Genomic DNA, 18,391 nt, shown 5'->3' on the forward strand with positions numbered 1-18,391 from the left:
TGAGTGACGAGGATCAAGAAGAATACTTGACAGAAAGTCCAAGAAGGATGTTAGCCCTGGCTTCACCTGACTGCCCAGGTGGCCTGGTGAAGCCCTCCTGCCTCTTGGGGGCTCAGTTTCTCCATCTGTAAAGCAAAGCACTAGCCCAAACTATTTCTTTCAGCCCCGATCTTCTGCAAGAAGCAGCCTTCATGTGTTCTCAGGGGACCCACTCGAAGCTCTGGGTGGCTCCAGAGCCTTGGGGTCCTGGAGAGCTCACAGGCCAAAACCCAAACTGCTGCCACTTGTGGGCATTCGGGAAACCAATAGAGCAGAAATTGGCCCCACATCTAAGGTCATACCCCAGGTGGGAATAAAGAGGTAGATGGCAGGGATGGCCAGGGGCCCCAGCTTCACCGTCACCAGCCCTGTCAATGGCCACATGCTGCCGTCCATAGGCTTAATGTAGAAAAGTCTCTGGGTCTGGAGGCAAGCGGTGTAGGTTCTGACCCTGACTCCATCATAAACTTGCTGCGCCGCTGTCTCTCCACCTTCTGGGGCCTCCTTTCTGTGAATAGGTAGGCTTTTCTCACTCCCCAACCTCTTGCCCATGGGGCTGGAGAGAGAGGGGGGCCTCCTTGGAGGCAGAGCCAGTGACAACTCCCACGTGGTGGCAACAGGAGAAGCAGTGATGCTTCCCGGCAGCTCGCCCCCCCACACCCCAGGGCAGATCCAGGTTGTTCCAACAAGGCTATTTATAGCCACCACCTGTCCTGATGTTGCCGGGATGGGGGCCCTTGGGAAACACAAAGGCCTTTCCTTGGAGACTGGAAAGAGGAATTCCCTTAGGAGCTCAGGGGTGATCTGTCTTCGGGTAGGAAAAAAGCATCGTCGTTAGGGGTCAGGATGGGATTGTGATAGGGCAGGTCTCCTGGAAATGCCTTTCCAGAAGTGGCTGCAAGGGAGAAGCCTGAGCTGAAAATGTGATTAAAGGCAGAACAGACACTTGGAAGGATGAAAGAAACGTTTGGGTGAAGCTTCCCCAGCTCCCAAGGCGGGCACACAGCCCTTCGCTCCCCAGACAGGCCTGCGCTGAAATCGAGTCCTGGCCAGAGGAGCGCTGCCCTTCGGTCCACATCTCATCCAGGGGCTAGGCGGTGGCCAGGCGCTGGGCGGGGCGGGCCCACCATCCTTTCCTTTTAGAAGCATTCATCCTTATCACCCCATGCGGGGGTCCAACACATGAGTTTCTTAGAAGGGATGACGCTGCCCCCCCCCCCCCCCAACCGGGCTTCTGTGCTGGGCCAAACTGAGGTAGGGAGTCACGCAGAGGCCTCATGTGAGGGCATGGATTCAAGAACCAAAGTCAAGAAAGAGCGGATGTGTGATGCTGAATCAAAGGAGTATTTTCAGGAGTGATGCTAGGAAGTAGTGCTGGGAGGCGGTCTGGGCCAAGAACAAGTCACCCACCATCCCCAACGCCGCCCCAGCATAGTTTCTTACAAGATATTTCTATCTCTCCCAAGAAATAGCAGACACAGCTACCTTCTTCTTTTGCCAAGTAAAAGAAACCCCAGCTTCTTGGGGCCCATTCCTCCACCCCATCATGCAAGAAGCCCACCGTCTGGGACCAAGGGCTCACAGCCTGGCTGGCTCTAAGTGCAGCCGCTAAACTCTGTTCTAAAGAAACAGGAACCATTTCCGCCCAGGGCAGCAGCAAAACTCTGTAGAGCAATGGTTTTACCTCAGCTGCGTATCAGAGTTACCTGGGAAACTTTTCAAAATCCTGATGCCCGGCTGCATCCCAAACCCATTAAGTCAGACTCTCCGGTTGTGGGCAGGTACCCACATTTTCTAAAGCTCCCCAGGTAACTCCAGTGTGCAGCTAAGGTTGAGAACCGCCCATCTAAAGACCCAGGCAGCTGGAGTCTGCCTGGGGTAGGGGTCAGGGGGGCAGTCCACACAAAAAGGCAAGAAGCCCAAGAGGGAGCAGGACACCTCCTCTCGGCCAACACTCTGTTCTCCATGAGCCCGATCTATGGCCCGACCCACTCCTGCCCCCAGCCCTCCAGGACCGGCCCTGCTCCCCAGCCTCATGAGGGGGTGCCCCAGAAAGCAGGTGCCGGTTCCAGGGGCCCGTTTTAGTTGATGCCTTCAAACACTAAAGTTGAAACCGTTTCCTTTGGTTCTTGGGTGTCCTCTCAGAAGGAGACGTCCAGTACCTTTGTGTGATGTCAGAGCCCGACAAACACAGGGCCAACTGGCAAGATGAATCACTCACAAAGGAGGCCCCAGAGTCAGGTTTGGGTAAGTTTTTGGTCAATCGATCCCTGTAGGACTGCTAAGTTAATGATGAGCCTGTACCCACCTAGGATATTTAACAGCTCACTTCTGTCTGCGAACAGAACAGTCCTTTTAGGCTACCTCTCCAAGGACCTGACTTGGAACCCTCTCATCCAAACAGCATAACAAATAAACGAACAGAGCTCTACCACCACTCCCACCCCCCACCCCGTTTGTGACAGATACGTGATCTGTAGCAACTGGGATGGTTCTCCCAGGGGACTCAGGCGCGCCGGGTGTCCGGAGTGGGGAGCACATACAGCCCTCTGGGGAAACACACACAACGCCCTTTAGGTTACCCCAACCCAGCCTGGAGGTGACGAGGGGAGTAGGATGGCGACTTAGGAGGGAAGTTGTAGTTTGCTTCTACAAACACCCTGCACTTCTGCAAAGTCACTAAAGATGGTTTCTGACCACTGACAATACGGAAGTTTCAACCTAGGGATGTTTACCCTCCGGGGGGCCATCCACCTTCCACCCAGGGCTTCAGGGCTCAGAACTTGCTGGGGGTGTGGGGGCGGGGGTGGGAGGGAGTGAAACAGAGCGGTTGGCCGTCACCCTCCCAGGCACAGGTGAGCAGGCCCCACACCCCGGGCCAAGCGCTGTCCCCAAGTCCTAGAGAGCCGTTTTGAAAGGGTCCAGGGCCAGGAAATACTGGAAAGTGCTTGCTGGTGGCTCCAGATCCGACCTGGGTCCGCTCCACCGAGGAGCACGAGAGGGTCCCCGGGGCCAGCGCCCCCCCCTCCTCCTCCCTCCTCCTGTTGGCCTGGACCTGGCGCCCCTTCGCGCCCCCCCCCCCCCCCGCGGCAGGTCCGGGGCTCAGGCTGTTTACCTTGGAGGGCGGTCTGCTCTGCACGCTTCTGAAGAAGGTGGTCTTCGCGGTGAAGAAGCAGTCCTCCAGCTCCTCCTCCAGGCTGCAGTACCCACTACTCATGCTGCCGTCCACCGTCATCTAGCCCGGGCGCCCGGGGAGCTCGTGGGGCGCGGCGGGGAGGGCAGGGGGGTCCCCGCCCGGGGCGAGCCCCCGGCCCCGGCCCGGCCCCGGCCCCCGCCCCGGCCCCCTGCGGGCGGGCGGTCACCCGGCCAGGCGCAGCCCCTTCCCCGGCGCCGGCCGCGCTGCGAGCTCGGGGGGCACGTGGGCGCCCGCCTCCCTGGGCATCGGCACCGGCACCGGCACCGGCATCGGGGACCGTCCCCTGCGCCCCGCGCAGCGCCGCCGCGACACCTCCCCCGCCTGCCCGCGCCTTTCCTGCCCTCGCCCCGCGCGGAGCAGTCGGAAGCCACTTCCTCTCGCAAGGTTCCCCGAAGCCCGGCTCGGCGGGCGCCGCGCCCCTCCCCCTCCCGCGCCTCCCTCCCCGCCGCCCCGAGGCGCTGGCGCAGGCGGTGGCGCCGGATCCGGGGCGCGCGCAGGTGGCCCCGCGGCGCCAGAGGTCGGGTTAGGGATGCGGGGAGAACGTTCCGGGCGGCCTGTCTTCATCCCTCTGGACCGGCGGGCCGTGCCCCACGGTCCTGGGCCTCCGCGTCCCGCCGCCCGTCCCCCTCCAGCCACATCCCCCATCACCGGGTGAAGGAGCCCGGTCTCTCCCAGTGCTTAGGGAAGCAAGCGGAGGAGAAGAAAACCCGGATCTCGCGTCTGCCTGGAGAAGCAGCAATATTTTAACTTGGAAAGGCCAGAACAAGCTGCAGAGGCCCCACACGCATATGCAGATCATTTGCAAAGTTATGGCAACCTGGAGCGCAGGCCTCCCTCTCCCTCCCCCCCAGACTCAGGATACCAGAGCCCGAAGACACCACCCAGGTTATTTGCTCATCCCCCTCCCCCTCCACCACCAGGGTCTGGCCAAGGAGTGGGTCTTTGCCGGTTCTTGTCATTCCCATCAAAGATAGCTCCTGTACCATCAGACTGGATGAAGGAACATCTTCCTTGACTAGGGTTTAGCCCTCAAAGCAATTAGGGGGCACCCCAATAACTTCTCAGACCCTGTCTGTACAGTCATAGCAGTTAGAGGTACCCTCTCTTGCATAATTCCTGCATGTGTCCAGTCATTTACCTTGCTCAGCAGCCTTGAGATAGAGATGATTATTCCCATTTTATGGATGAGGGAACTGAGGCTCAGAGTCATACAAGTAGGGTATGTATGCTGGGCCTCAGACCCAGGCCTAGGGCCCATGCTCTTGGGCACTGGGAATCTCAGCTCTCAGCAGGACTGGGACTGTTTTGGTGTGCACTTTGCCATCTTTCAGCACAGTGGCGCCCAGAGTCCCAGGAAAGGAAAACAAACCTTTGGAGACGGCGCTCACAGGGTCTGATGGCCTATGGCCCCAGGAGCCGCCGGGAGAGTGGCTGAAGGGGAATTCAGGACTCTCCAGGTAGATTTCCGTGGTTTTCCCTGCAGGTCTGAAACAATCCAGTCCCAGAAAGCACAAGCTGGCTAGAGGGCTAGACTCAGCCCCCAGATACCACGCTGCCAACTCCATTTTCAGCTGTCGTTATTTTTATGAGGAACCCCCACCTTCCCCCACCTTAGCCAAATCTGTCAGTGCTCAGGAGGGTTTCAAACTGCAGCCCAGTTGGGCTCCATCCTCCCACACAATCTTTTTCCCAGAAGCCCGTGAGTGCCTGGCAGGTACAAACACGAGACAGCTGAGAGTTGGCACCCTAGCCGGCTGGCCGTCCTGGGCTCAAGAGAATGGTCAACACCAGCGGGAAGATACCGGGTGGAGGTAAGCAGTTGGGGATGGGGGCAGGAGTGAGTTACCAGGTGTTTTGGGGGAAGAGTTCACATTTTATAGGATGGAAGAACCTCTGGCTTGATCTGAAACAATCTTTTCTTCAAATGAGTATTTTAGAGACTGGTTGACGGGGAGGGTGTCCCCAGAGACAGTAGTTCAGGCAAAGGAACCTGGTATTAGCCTCACAAGTGCTTCCAAGTGCAGTGCAGTGCCAGAATGATGAATGCTAGGGTGGGGGGGTGGGGGTGGGGGTGGGGCTGCATAATCCTCGGGCCACCCATAGCCTACCTGCTTTGTCCAGCCAGCAAAGTAACACATTTTTCTTTATAAAAGGAACCTCCTGGCTCAGTGGGAATCCAATACTTAAGAAAAAACAGGCCCCAGATTCTTTGTGGCCATACTGTGTCCTTGGAATCATGCAGGGATCTCTGCATTCAAAATGCACAATCTTAAAATACAGCTAGGAACAACCTCTTTGAACGCCAAGCCAAAGAGCCCCAGGAGTCAGCATGCATCTCTCCTCGTGAGCAACAGGCTAGCTGCCAGCCCTGGTTAGGAAAAGTTCTAAGTGCCATTGTGTTCTTTTAGGGTGCTGTTCCATGCCATTCCAAATATTATGAAAAACTGGTGTCTGAATAGGGCTCCTGAAAGCCTTTTGAGCATTCATGACTCAGATGGCTCTAGAATCTCAAAAGCAGGTTATGATACCCATTTTACAGATATGAAAGTGAGGGAAGTAATATGCTTCGTCACAGCTCATGCCTTCCAAGTCTGTTACCTCCTAGTTAGTGCTTTTCCCCACCCCCACTCCACCTGTCAATGACTCTAGGCCTGGAGACTATGTTGGTGAGGACCGTGGGACTAGAAGAAATCTGCAAAGATCAAACATAATACAATAGGTTTCCTCCAGGAGGAAAAATCCAGACTGAAGCTCCAGGAGCCCTAAAAAGGAAGACAGGATTTCTTCCAGTGTCTAATGACCCCATCGGCACCTCTTCCCCATGAATAATCAACAGCAGTGAGAACCTGCCTAGAGGAAGAGAAGGGGGTAGGGGAATGCAAAAGCCTAAGCAATAGCCTTTTAAGCCTCTGGTGGTGAATACACAAAGAATAGGGACAGGCTGTTCTTGTCCCTGGGCCGCAGAAGAGGTATCCGGACCTTAGGATGCAGCCTCCGGAGCCTTAAATCCATGGCATCCTGCTGGGGTTCAAAAAGCCTCACTGAAATGGTGAAATGGGTGGCTTTCCTGGCTCAAAGTTTCAGATGATGAAAGACACTATTTTAAGCTTTTCATCCGTTCTCAGATGTGATCCTGACATGTGCCCAGATCTCCTCGTTTGATCCACTGTGTGGTTCTGCCTGTTCCAGAAAAGCCGCATCACAAGACTGAAAGTCAGAAGCTGGCATTCTATCCCAGCTCCAACTCCAGCTTGATATGGCATCTGGAACAGCTCTGAGCCTCAGGATTCCTCATCTGTCCAGCTAAAGGGTGTCAGGGTGGAGGTCAGCTTTGGGGCCTTATGATCTACCAACATATTCAGAGGCTGAAAACTAGGGTGAAGTGCCACTGGACCCCTGAAACATAGTTTTGAAATCATTCTTAGGGCATTGTTTTTCATGTAATCCCTATAAGAAACTGACAAGGCAGCTACAGTTACTATGTCTCTTTTATTGAGAGGAAAAGGAGGTGCAGGCAAGTTCAGTAATTTGCAGGTAGTCAAACATGCTAGTTAATGGTGGAGCCAAAATCAACCCAGCTGGTCTGACTCCAGAACCAAGCCCTGGAACATTCCATAGTAGGACAGTAGGACAGTGATTGCTCCCGTAATACCATCCTGCCTGAAACCAAAGCCCATCACCAACAAGCCAGGAACTACTTTCTCAGTGGGCCTATGCCCTTGTCTTCCCTTGAGCTTGTTAGGGCTTTCTGGGGTCCAGCCATTGATTTCTTCTTCTCTTCCTCCCCCACCGCCATATGCCTGTGCTCTCCCTGGGAGCTCAGTCTCACGTGTGCCAACAGTATCACCTATACCTCACAGGCTCATGTCTAAAAATCCTCTCCATCCCAGGTAGCTCCAGATGGATACTTGCACAGCTCACTGGGTACCCAGCCCTCCTCTTTGGAGCCTCGCTGGCAACACGTCCAAAATTGAGCTCGTTATTCCCTGCTCCTTCACCATTAGTATTCCTGGCTCAATGAATGCCATTAATGTAGATTATTGAAAAGCCTTCTAGTAATTTCCTTTGTTTTGATCTCTGCCTTCTCCAAATTCCCGGCCCCCTTGTGGCCTGAGTATATAGATCAGATCTATACTGAGATCTGATCAAGGCTGTTCTATCATAAAACTTATTCTAATTTCAACTAATAGTTATTGAGTAACTATTACTATACTATATTATAATTATTGCTATGTGTCTGGCTCTAGTTTCTTATTCCTTCATCCATTCATTTAAGAAACATGTACCAGGCATCCTTCCACATGGCAAGTACCAGACGAGGAGTTCAGATTCAGGCCTGAATAAGACAGTCTCTGTCTCTCACCAGACAGTCTAGTAGAACAACATGAAATAAGAAGTTATATTAGAGTTACTAAACTCTTATATGTTTCCTGATCTCTCTCGATTGGCCCAACCCTGCAAGGAGCTATTTTGCAGATGAGTAAACTGAGGCTCAGGGTGGTTCTTTTGCCCAAGGTCACAGAGCAAGTAACCAGTAGAATCTGATTTCAAAGCCAGACTCCCTGTGTCTGACAGCTTTCCATTACAACTTCCTTCCTCCAACAACTCCCCAGTACCTAGAGGTGTTCCAAACTCCAGAGCAGGTCCCCAAGGACCTTCAAGGCCCTTCCCAACCCGTGCCCAGCCAGCAGTTCATACCCACCTCTAGCCACAAGGCAGCTTCCCTCCCGGCAGCTGCACAGAATTTGATTCACAATCCTAGCAGCTGCCCTGCCCTCTTGTGGTTTGTTTTTGCTGTTTTCTCTGCCTGTCAAAATCCCCCAAGTCCTCCTGTCTTCCTGATACATGTTCACCAATCATACCGGACACCCCCACCTTCCCCATGCTTTTTCAGAGGCAGCCTTTCCCAGATGTCCTCTCAGCGTTGAATCTTAAGAATTCCACTCTCCATCCTGAGAGCAGCATTTTACAGCATTAAGCCAGCTGTGCAGAGCCGAGAGCTCAATTTCTCCCCAGACGACTTCCTGTCATAAAAGGTAAGCGGCTACACACCACTTAGGATAGACTCACAGGAGATTCACTTTCTTGCGGGCTCCAGCCCACACAGCACTTCTGTTGCTTGGCTGCTAGGTAAACAGCTCTGATAGGGCCCTGATGCTTAAAAACACTGAATGCAAACCAAGAGGCACACTGACCAAGAGGCACACGTCCTGAAGAGCTCATGCCACATCTGACTCAGGCACAGGGAGGCTGCCTTATGCTTGTCCTCCTTTGCTGGGACTAGAGAAACAAGAGATGTTTCTGGTCTACAGTCCCCATCTCTCCACTGCCCCTTTCCAGACAAGACCAGTGAGCCAGGGCAGTGTGGTCACCAGGGTGAGACATGAACAGCCCTTGCACTACAACACATAGAAAGAGACCTGGCTGCCTTCTCAGAGACTCAGGACTGACCTGGTCCAGCCAGAGGCCCATCTCAGGCAGCCCCTGATTCCAGGGTAGCAGTAGGGAGTGGGACTGTGAGGATCGCAGGGAAATGTCTCCAATACTTAAGGGTTTCTCTAGATAAGTACTAGAGTTCTGTCTCTCCCCAGAACCAGGATCTCAGGTGCCTCCTGGTTGGGAAACCTTTCAGCTCTGCCTCATCAGAAACAAGCTCCATGGGTTGGCCTGAGCTGGTCAGATAGGCCTCAGGGCAGCTCCAATGAGAGGCGGCTGTCTAGTGGAGATGAATCACCGACAGCTTTGGCCAGCACCTCTGGCTTCTAGAGCGTGGAAGGAAATCTGTGGAAGGTGGAGTGGCTGTCTTAAATGTAGCCAGAGTGGAGCAGGACAGCTGGGAACTGGCTCCTGCCTTTGGCACATGTGGGTGGGCTGACAACAAATGAAATTAAATGGAATCATAGAATATATTCAATTAATCCAAAATAAGGCAGGGGAAAAAAAGGAACAAAGAACAGAAAGGAAAGACAGGAAAAAATAGAAAGATGATAGATTTAAAATCTAATTATATCAGTAATCACATTAAATGCAAATGATCTAAATAACCCAATTAAAGGGCAGAGATTATCCAGTTGGATTTTAAAATAAACAGGATCCAACTCTTTGCTGTCTACAGGAAATGATTTTAAAATATAAGGACATGGGCAGCCCTGGTGGCGCAGCGGTTTGGTGCCGCCCGCAGCCTGGGGTGTGATCCTGGAGACCCGGGATCGAGTCCCACATCGGGCTCCCTGCATGGAGCCTGCTTCTCCCTCTCTCTGTGTCTCTGCCCCTCTCTCTCTGTGTCTATGAATAAATAAATAAAATATTAAAAATAAAATAAAATACAATATAAGGACACAAATAGCTTAAAAGTAAAAGGATGGATTAATAAATATCATGCTCATGGTCATCAGAAGAAAGCTGGAGTGGCTATATTAGCATCAAAGTAACTTTCAAAGCAAAGAATATTACCAGGGATAGGAAAGGTTATTTCATAATGATAAGAGGCCAGTTAATGAAGGAAATATAATAATCCTAAATGCTTATGTACTGAATAACGGAGCTTCAAAATTCAGGAAGAGAGAACCTTAGGAGAGATAGGCTAGTCCACACCTAGAGTTGGGCCTTTCAGTCCCTCCCCCTCCGAACACACCGTGTGCCTCGACACTGTTACCCGCTCTTGTTATCAGTCACAATTCAATGGGATAAGCGTCTGTCTAGCATTTCTGAGGAGACCTAGTACCCAGACGCCCCCCCCCACCCCAAGAAGGGCGCAGGTGTCCCTAGGTAGTGGGAGGTTAGGGAGGCACATGCGCAGTCACCCCCCCCCCCACCCCGCTTGCTTCTGGCTCCCCCGTGTGGTCGTTCTGGGGGCAGCAGGGGTAGCGCCGGGGAGAGGCGGTGGGCGAGCAGGGGAGGGGGCGCGGGGCAGGGAGCTGGGGCCAGCAGGGGGAGGGAGCGCGGGGCGAGTAGGGGGAGGGAGCGTGGGGCAGGTGCGGGGCGAGCAGGGGGAGGGAGCGCGGGGCCAGCAGGGGGAGGCAGCGTGGGGCGAGCAGGGGGAGGGAGCGCGGGGCAGGGAGCGAGGGGCGAGCAGGGGGAGGGAGTGCGGGGCAGGGAGCGCAGGGCCAGCAGGGAGAGGGAGCGCTGGGCAGGGAGCGCAGGGCCAGCAGGGAGAGGGAGCGCGGGGCGAGCAGGGGGAGGGAGCGCGGGGCAGGGAGCGCAGGGCGAGCAGGGGGAGGGAACGCAGCGGGGGCGAGCAGGGGGAGGCAGCGCGGGGCAGGGAGCGCGGGGCGAGCAGGGGGAAGGAGCGCAGGGCGAGCAGGGGGAGGGGCCGTGGGACGAGGAGCAGGGGAAGGGAGCGCTGGGCGAGCAGGGGGAGGCAGCGCGGGGCGAGCAGGGGGAGGGAGCGCGGGGCGAGCAGGGGGAGGGAGCGCAGGGCGAGCAGGGGGAGGGAACGCAGCGGGGGCGAGCAGGGGGAGGCAGCGCGGGGCAGGGAGCGCGGGGCGAGCAGGGGGAGGGAGCGCCGCTGTCCAGGGGGGCCTCGCAGGGAGAAGACAGCAGCCGGCCACCTGCGGGCGCTGCGCCCTGGAGCCGGGCGGGTGGACGGGGTCTTGGGCCTTCCACACCCCGGCCCCGTGGAGGGGACAGTCCTAAGTCTGGTCGCAAGAAGGGCCGGCGGGACCGCCAAGTGGCCGCGGCCCAGCGCGGGAATCGCGGAGAGCTGCTGCCCGAGCGGCCACGAAGGATCCCCGGGCTGGCCCAGCTTCGGGCTGGTCCGCGGTTGGGGGCCATGGGGAGCCCCCCGCGCCTCAGCACAGGGATGACGGGATAAAAAAGTCCACTAGGGCCAACGGAGGCCGCCTGGTGATGCCCGGGCCTCGGTCCGCGCCCGCACACACCTGCCCTGCGCAGCCTCAGCACAGGGGCGCACCCCCGCTGCTCAGCCCGGAAACCCAGGCCGGACACCCCGGGGCTTGCCCCAGGTCACAGGTGTCAAGTCTGTGGCCTACACAACGCGGATCAGAACGCAGCTCTTCTACCACCTAGATGCTCTGTGTTTTCTTTAAGAAAACATTTTTTTTGCTTCTTAAAATCCTACCCTGTAAACACAGGAGAGCATCAGTCATTCAATCAGCACCGATGCAGGCGCGCAGGGGCGCCTGGGCGGCTGCTTCGGCTCAGGGTGTGATCTCAGAGTCCCAGGTCGAGTCCCCCTCGGGATCCTCGCAGGGAGCCTGCGTCTCCCTCTGCCTGTGTCTCCTCTCTGTGTGTGTCTCTCATGAAAATAAATAAATAAAATCTTTAAAAAACAAAAAACAGCACCGACGCCAACAGCAAACCTGGATGTTGTCTAACTCCTACCCCTCTTGACTCCTACCCTCCCCCAAGGTGAAATCTCTTCAGGGGTTTGCTGGGCGCCTCCCAAGCCCTCCCTCTGCTCTAACCCACGCCGGACACACAGGTACAAAACACAGATCGGCCTGCCCTGCGTGTACCGTGGGGTGACTTGTTTGATTTCACTTCCCACTACTCTCCACGGGACGTACGGATCCAGCTCTCCTTTGGATGAGTGCCTGAGCCCCCGCTCCCACGGCTGGGGTTTTCTCCAGGCTCCCCGGGCTCTCCGCTGCTCACCGCGTCCCTTGGGCAGTGCTGGACCCAGGGCCCTGGTAATCGAAGCGCGGGATGACCTAAGAGCCCAGCCTCTGAGCACAGCATTTCCCACTGACCACACCTAAAGGATTTTAGAGCAGCGCCTGGCTCAGCACATAGGTGTGGAAGGAATCTGAGGCCGGACGTCTGGGTGGCTCAGTGGTTGAGCATCTGCCTTCAGCTCAGGGAGATCCTGGGGTTCTGGGATCGAGTCCCAAGTCGGGCTCCCTGCATGGAGCCTGCTTCTCTCTCTGCCTGTGTCTCTGCCTGTCTCTCTCTCTCTCTCTCTGTCTCTCATGAATAAATAAATTTTTTTAAAAAAAGAATCTGAGGCAGTCCTGAGAAACACATTTTTTTTTAAATTTCAGAGATTAAGTATTAGTTGAATATGTGTCAGGAAAAAAAAAAAACCCTCAGTACATCAAACCAGGGATTCGAGGGTTTTCCAAATTTCCTTTGACACACGTTTTATTTAAATTTAATAAAATGGATCTATTTAAAGAGAAATGTTAAGTAAATAGTAGCACAGGTGGAACCTGGGAATGGCCAGGCTCCCAAGTGTGGACAGGCCCAGAGCGAGGTTTGGGAACTGCTGAGGGAGAGGCCTGGCTGTGGGGCCAGGGGTGGGCTGGCTTCCCAGAGCCCCTCCTGGCTCCAGCTCCCAGCTCCAGCTCCCAGCTCCAGGAGGGGCAGGGGCAGGGGGAAGGAGCCTGGGCTCCGAAGACAGAGTCCCGTGTCCGGCTGTGAGTGATTTGCTGAGAAGGAAGAGTGCTTCTGTTTTTTGCTTATCATCTGGACCTCGATGTACCCAGACAAGTGGCACCAAAGGCCAGAGAGGCAGAGCTGCTGGGCCTCCCCTGGGCTGCCAGGGGTGATGAGAACCAAAGGTGGGGGGGCCTAGAACTTCCATCCTTGGGGTCTGCTTCCTTGAAGGCAATGAAAGGCCTGGACCAAACTGGCAAAGTCGCACTCCATTGGGAAGCACTGGGGAGTCCCTGACAGGTTTGTTTGTTTTTTCAACCGGGGAGCAACTTTAGGGCCACCTGAAGTCTAAAGATTTTATTTATTTATTCATGAGAGAGATAGAGAGAGAGAGAGAGAGAGAGAGGCAGAGACACAGACAGAGGGAGAAGCAGGCTCCATGCAGGGAGCCCAATGTGGGATTTGAACCCAGGACCCGGGATCACGGGATCACGACCAGAGCCCAAGGCAGACACTCAACCGCTGAGCCACCCAGGTGCCCCGAGGCCACCTGAAGTCTAAAGCCTTTGGAATATAAGCGCCCAACAAAGGAACAACAGCCACGCTGGCAACTTATTGTGGTCTTTGGCCAGGGCCAACGATGTTCTCTAGGAATCAGGCTTCAAATGAAGAAGGGATCTAGGGAGGAGAAACGAGGAGATTTGCTAGGTCAACAATGGGGGCCTAAGGAAAAGGTCGCCTATCGCAGACCAGAGAGCTCTCTGAGGAGAGACTGGAAAAGCACTGTTTTGTGGTGGAGAAAGCACAGCAGCTGCCTGTCATCTGTTTCTCCACTTGGGGGAAACAGGCTCGACCCCCATGGCCTTGTGAGTTTGGGGGGGGGGCTCTGTGTCCATCTCCACCCCCTCACACTCCTGCCCCCCTCCTCCCTCCATGCCTCCCTTGGGCATGGCAGACCCAGGAGACAGCCAGAACCTTGGCATCACGGCTCTTAAAAGGCGGAGGCCCAAAACGTATCTAGGGGATGATCTCAACCATGTGTTTGAAAAGTGTATGAATGTATGGGAAGAAAATATAAAAATGTTAACTAACTGGTCTCCTCTGGCTGGTGGAAAATGAGGGATTTTCTTTTCCTTAAAGAGTCGAAAGGAGAAATGACACCACGTCGCCTGAGCAGCCAGATGTGCACCCCCCCAAACTGGCTGAGCGACAACAGATCCCCCTCCCCCCGCTGAAGATGGCAGTGGCCTGTGAAGCTAGCTCAGCCCAGGTGACCACGTCAAGGTGAAGGAAAGCTGCATCCTGCTATTTCACTGAAAGCCTGGTCAAGGCGGAAACCAACACAGACAAGCTTTATAGAGAAGGGGAGTGAGCCTGGAGCAGGGCCCAGGCTTTATTGATCGAAGGCTGGGCCCTGCCCTCGTGCTGAAGCACGCAGTCAGGCCTGTCCAAGGCAAACATGACAGCCTGACCTGGCCCCGGGAGCGAGCCCCACGCCGGGCTGTGTGTGGCTGGGGGCCGTTCAGCACCCGTGCGGGACTCTGGGGTCCTTCTATGGGGTTCTATATGGCTCATTCTATAGATCAGTGATGGATCTCCTCTAGACAAAGCTTTGATTCAGCTTGCCAGAGGGTTCTGAGGCTAACTCCTCTTCCCAACAGAGGAAAAGAGGCCACTCTGCTTCCAAATACTCAGACGCGGAAGCCCCTGTCTGCTGAGACAAGGTACACAGCCAACTCCAGGGCCTGCCCTGGGGCCTTCTGCCCACACTTGGGGCCTGGCTAACCGGCCCCAGGGCCAGGTTTCCCAACCTCCGCACTGTTGGCATTTGGGGCCTGATAAGTCTTTGTTGTGGGGGCCTGTCCTGTATGATGAAGGGTGTTCAGCAGCAGCCGTGGCCTCTCCTGCTAAATGCCAGTAGCATCACCCCAGACAACCAAAAATGTCTCCAGAAACTGCCTTTTTTAAGGAAATATATATATGTGTACTATGGAACCTCCCTCCTCCTTTTTTTTTTTTTTAAGATTTTATTTATTTATTCATGAGAGACACAGAGAAAGAGGCAAAGACATGGGCAGATGGAGAAGCAGGCTCCCTACAGGGAGCCCGATGAGGGACTCGATCCCAGGACCCCGGGATCACGCCCTGAGCTGAAGGCAGCCGCTCAACCACTGAGTCCCCCGGGTGCCCCACCTCCTCCATCTTATAAGGAAGATCTTTAGCAAAATTGTGCATCATTCACTGGGGTTTGGGTAGTCAGATCTGTCTCCCTTTCCTCCTCACCTGTTGTGGGGCAAGGCCCTCCCAAGAGGCCTGGTTACGCTTAGGCTACACTATAAACAGGTACTATTCCAAAGTGTATGGAGGATGCACAGAATTTCTTAAATATGTATCTTAGAATCGATTCAATCTCATTCTTATAAAATCATACATCATATTTACTTTCTGACAATGCTTTCCGAGTGGGAGAAAAAGGCTGATAACACCCATAGGCAGATCAAGTGACTACATTGTTGATCATGCGCATCGTGGCCAGAAGATGCCTACAGAGGGCTAGTCTGGGAAGTTGTGGCTGACTTGGGATTTCCCAGGGCCACTGGTATTCTCTTCAGGAAATAACCAGTCAGGCAGCACCTATACTGTCTCTCAGAGTACTCTGGGTTTTTTCCCCATAAATATGGTGTTTATTTGTTTAAAATCTCACCCCTCCCCCCCCACTCTACTGCAAGCACAGGAAGGGCAGAGGCCAGGTCTGTTCCCTTCATCACTAAGTCCTTGGCATTCCTGGGCCTAGCACATGGTCAACATTCAAAACATATTTGTTAAATGAAGAAATGAATGATGTCTGGGAACACTCCTCACTTCCTTGACCAGTAACCGTGGACTCATACATTGAGGATCAGATTGAATGTCACCTCCTCTGGGAAGTCCTCTCGGATTTCTCCCAACAGAACCAACCGCCTCGCATACTCAAAACGCTTGATTCATATTTTCACTGCAACATGCATCACGGTATATACTATTTGGTTGCATCCTGCCTCCCCTGATGGAATGTAAGCTCTGTGTGGATAAGAGCGGTGATGTATTGTTTGTTAGCCCCACTCTCACGAGTGCTTGGTACACAGTGAATATTCAATAAATGCTTGTTCAAGGCAAGAATCAAAAAATGTTCTCCTGTCTCCATTCCAAATCCCAGACATCAAAGTTTGGACACATCCTGGTTCAAGTGCCTTGGCAAAACCCAGAGCCAAAAGCCACTTTGAGCATCAGTTTCCTGGTTCTTTAACAGGAGGAAAGAATCTCTGCCTGGCCCTTCTCAAGTTGAATCCAGGCTGGCAGTCACGACGATATGCTTGAGGAGCCTCGGCCTCAACATCCCCGCTCCCCAGGACTATGAGGCTCTGAAGGACCTTCTGGGAGCCTCCTCTCCTTCCTGCCCTCCTAGACCCACACCTCCGGCTTGGAACCCAGACCCTGTGCTTGGAGAGCCCTAAAGAGCACCTCTGAATTTCTGTTCCATCCTCCCAATCCCTCGGAAAGGGGTGCATCTGGCCAGCAGGGGACCCCAACATCCAGCATGCATGGAGTAGTCCTGCCCCCTCCTGCCCACCGGAGCTCCGGGGCAGAGTGCAGCCTGGGATACCAGCAGAAGTTGTTCCCAGCCTGGTCCTGGGACGTTGCTGCCTACCTGGCTGGAGATGGGAGCGAGGGTGCTTTCTGGAGAAGGTCTGTCCCGGGATGGGCCTTCCTGCCGGCTGCAGTCCAGCTGGATCAGGTTGCGGCACTCCGGGTGGCAGGTGAATTTACAGTCTGGAGGGAAAGAACCACCAAAGGATTAGGAGTCAGGCAGGAGTCTCTCCCCTTCCACCCAGGGAAATAGCCCGGGAGACTGCATTTAGCTCAGGAAGGAAGAATGTGCAGGAGGGAAGTGGAAGGGGGGAGAACGCCTCGGGGCCACCAGGGCTGGTGAGAGTTAATGTGTGTTTTACACGTGTGCAAGCTGTGTTCACCTCCATTATTTTCTGGGACCTTGCAATCGTTATTATTGCTACCTTACAGATGGGAAATTGGGGTCTAGGGACCTTAGTGATTTTTCCAAGGTCAGATAATCTGACTTCAGGCTGGTGCTCTTTCTGCTAATTTAATCACCAGGGGTCACGGATCCCTGGAGAAAGACAACTTTCCTGGGCCTCATTCCGCCAACCTGTAAAACACAGGTATTAGCTTCCCCACCTGGTGCATAAGGAAGTTTATGGTTCTAGGGGAGAACAGGCCTTAAGGAATCAAAAGTGCCTCCAGGGACAGAGGCAATATCACCAACAGGAAGGGCTGTTATCTGTCTTTGACCCTACTCCGACTGGAAATGTGGAGGTGACTTCTCTACTCCAGCCGAAAGGGCCTCTAGACAACATCCCAAATCAGGTGCTCCAGGGAGAGCATACATTTCATAGATTATGTTCACTTCCATGGAAGCAGGACTTCATCTCCAGATCTAAAAAGAGCCTTGGGAACTACTTTTTAGAGGTGGGGAAACTGAGGCTCAGAGGGGGTAAAGGGAGTTTCCCCAATGACACATAGCTTAGCAACAGAGCCAGTGCTGCTCACGGCTGCCAGCTTCTTGGGGAGGTCTCTCTGGAGCCTCTTTGGCAAGAGGCAGTGAAGCTTGGCCAGGCAAGGGAGAGAGAGTACCGGGGAGGATAGGAGTGAAGCAAAGGTTGGCAGCGAAAGAAATCCATGCAAGTCCACCAGCAGGTAAAATGCTCAGATCTGTGCCGGTTTCGGTGGGGTTCCCACAGGGAGCTGCTGGGCCAGCTGGGGTCACTGCCCTGGAGGTGCCACAGCTTGGCCAGAAGACCCAGCCCAGGAGGGTGTGCAGCCTCCCTTGGGAAGACTGACTTCCTGAGTGTGGTACTTGTGGGGATGGGCTGTGGCAGGGGACACGACAGCCTGTGCTTGTTTGGATAATCTGGGGACTAGGGGACCACTTCTGGCCGACAAGGGCTCAGGCTCCTGTCTTTGCCTTCCTTGGTAACAAGCTCCAAAAACCCATCTGGACTCTTCTCTTTAGTTTTTTTTTTTTTTTTTTTTTTTAAGATTTTATTTATTTATTCATGAGAGACACAGAGAGAGAGAGGCAGAGACACAGGCAGAGGGAGAACCAGGCTCCATGCAGGGAGCCCGACGTGGGACTCGATCCCGGGTTTCCAGGATCACGCCCTGGGCCAAAGGCAGTCGCTCAACCACTGAGCCACCCAGGCGTCCCTGGACTCTTCTGAAAGCTGCTGTAGCGCACTGCGTCTTGGGCCAGGGCCGGGCCTCCTCTTCTCATGCTCCTCCACTAGGGAGTTTTGGAGTGAAACCTCCCCTCCCTGCAGTTGCCCTCCTCCTTTACGCCCCCAAGGAGGAGCACCACTGCTGTCTGCAGGGGAGCACTTTCACAAATGCAGGGACACACAGAGATCCCAGAACCCCGCAAGCCTCTGACTCAGTGGGTTGAAGCTCTGGGCTACCCTTCAGGGATGGCATTTAGAAGCTCTCTGGCTTACCACCCTCATGCCCGAAAGCCACCATCGTCCCCTCCGGCAGACCCCACCCCTGCCTAGGCCTTCCTAACTCTCCCCCACCCCGGAAGCCGCCCCCGCACCTGGAGACAGAATGGTGAAGCCATGGTCTGAGGCTTGCACTCCGCCCCTGCCAAGTGCCCACATGCCCTCCTGCCCCTGCCAGTAGGAGATCTCTGCCGGCCTCACTCCCAGCAGGGTGAACCGTGCAGGGGGATGTGCAGGCCAAGCCTCCCTTGCCCACAGTGCCCAGAAATGC

General features: G+C 54.7%; 1 protein-coding gene and 1 long non-coding RNA gene across 3 annotated transcripts in view; one reads left to right on the plus strand and one right to left on the minus strand.

The window, feature by feature from the left end:
- Positions 1-18,391, minus strand: part of RASSF5 (Ras association domain family member 5) — a 66,380-nt gene that overhangs the window by 24,960 nt on the left and 23,029 nt on the right. The window contains exon 2 of one of the 2 annotated variants that reach the window (XM_077886861.1): positions 16,260-16,381. In XM_077886861.1, the coding sequence (XP_077742987.1) occupies positions 16,260-16,381 (122 nt within the window). Of the gene's footprint in view, positions 1-3,154; positions 3,369-16,259; positions 16,382-18,391 lie in introns of those variants that run through there. The other variant, XM_077886863.1, reaches the window with a different exon arrangement.
- LOC144307250 (uncharacterized) lies at positions 3,705-15,732 on the plus strand. Its single transcript, XR_013374168.1, has 4 exons — positions 3,705-4,692; positions 4,929-5,046; positions 8,130-8,271; positions 13,712-15,732. It is a non-coding gene; the product is annotated as an uncharacterized LOC144307250 (long non-coding RNA).

Source organism: Canis aureus, chromosome 38 (genome assembly GCF_053574225.1).
Source record: "Canis aureus isolate CA01 chromosome 38, VMU_Caureus_v.1.0, whole genome shotgun sequence".
Classification (NCBI taxonomy): Eukaryota; Metazoa; Chordata; class Mammalia; order Carnivora; family Canidae; genus Canis; species Canis aureus.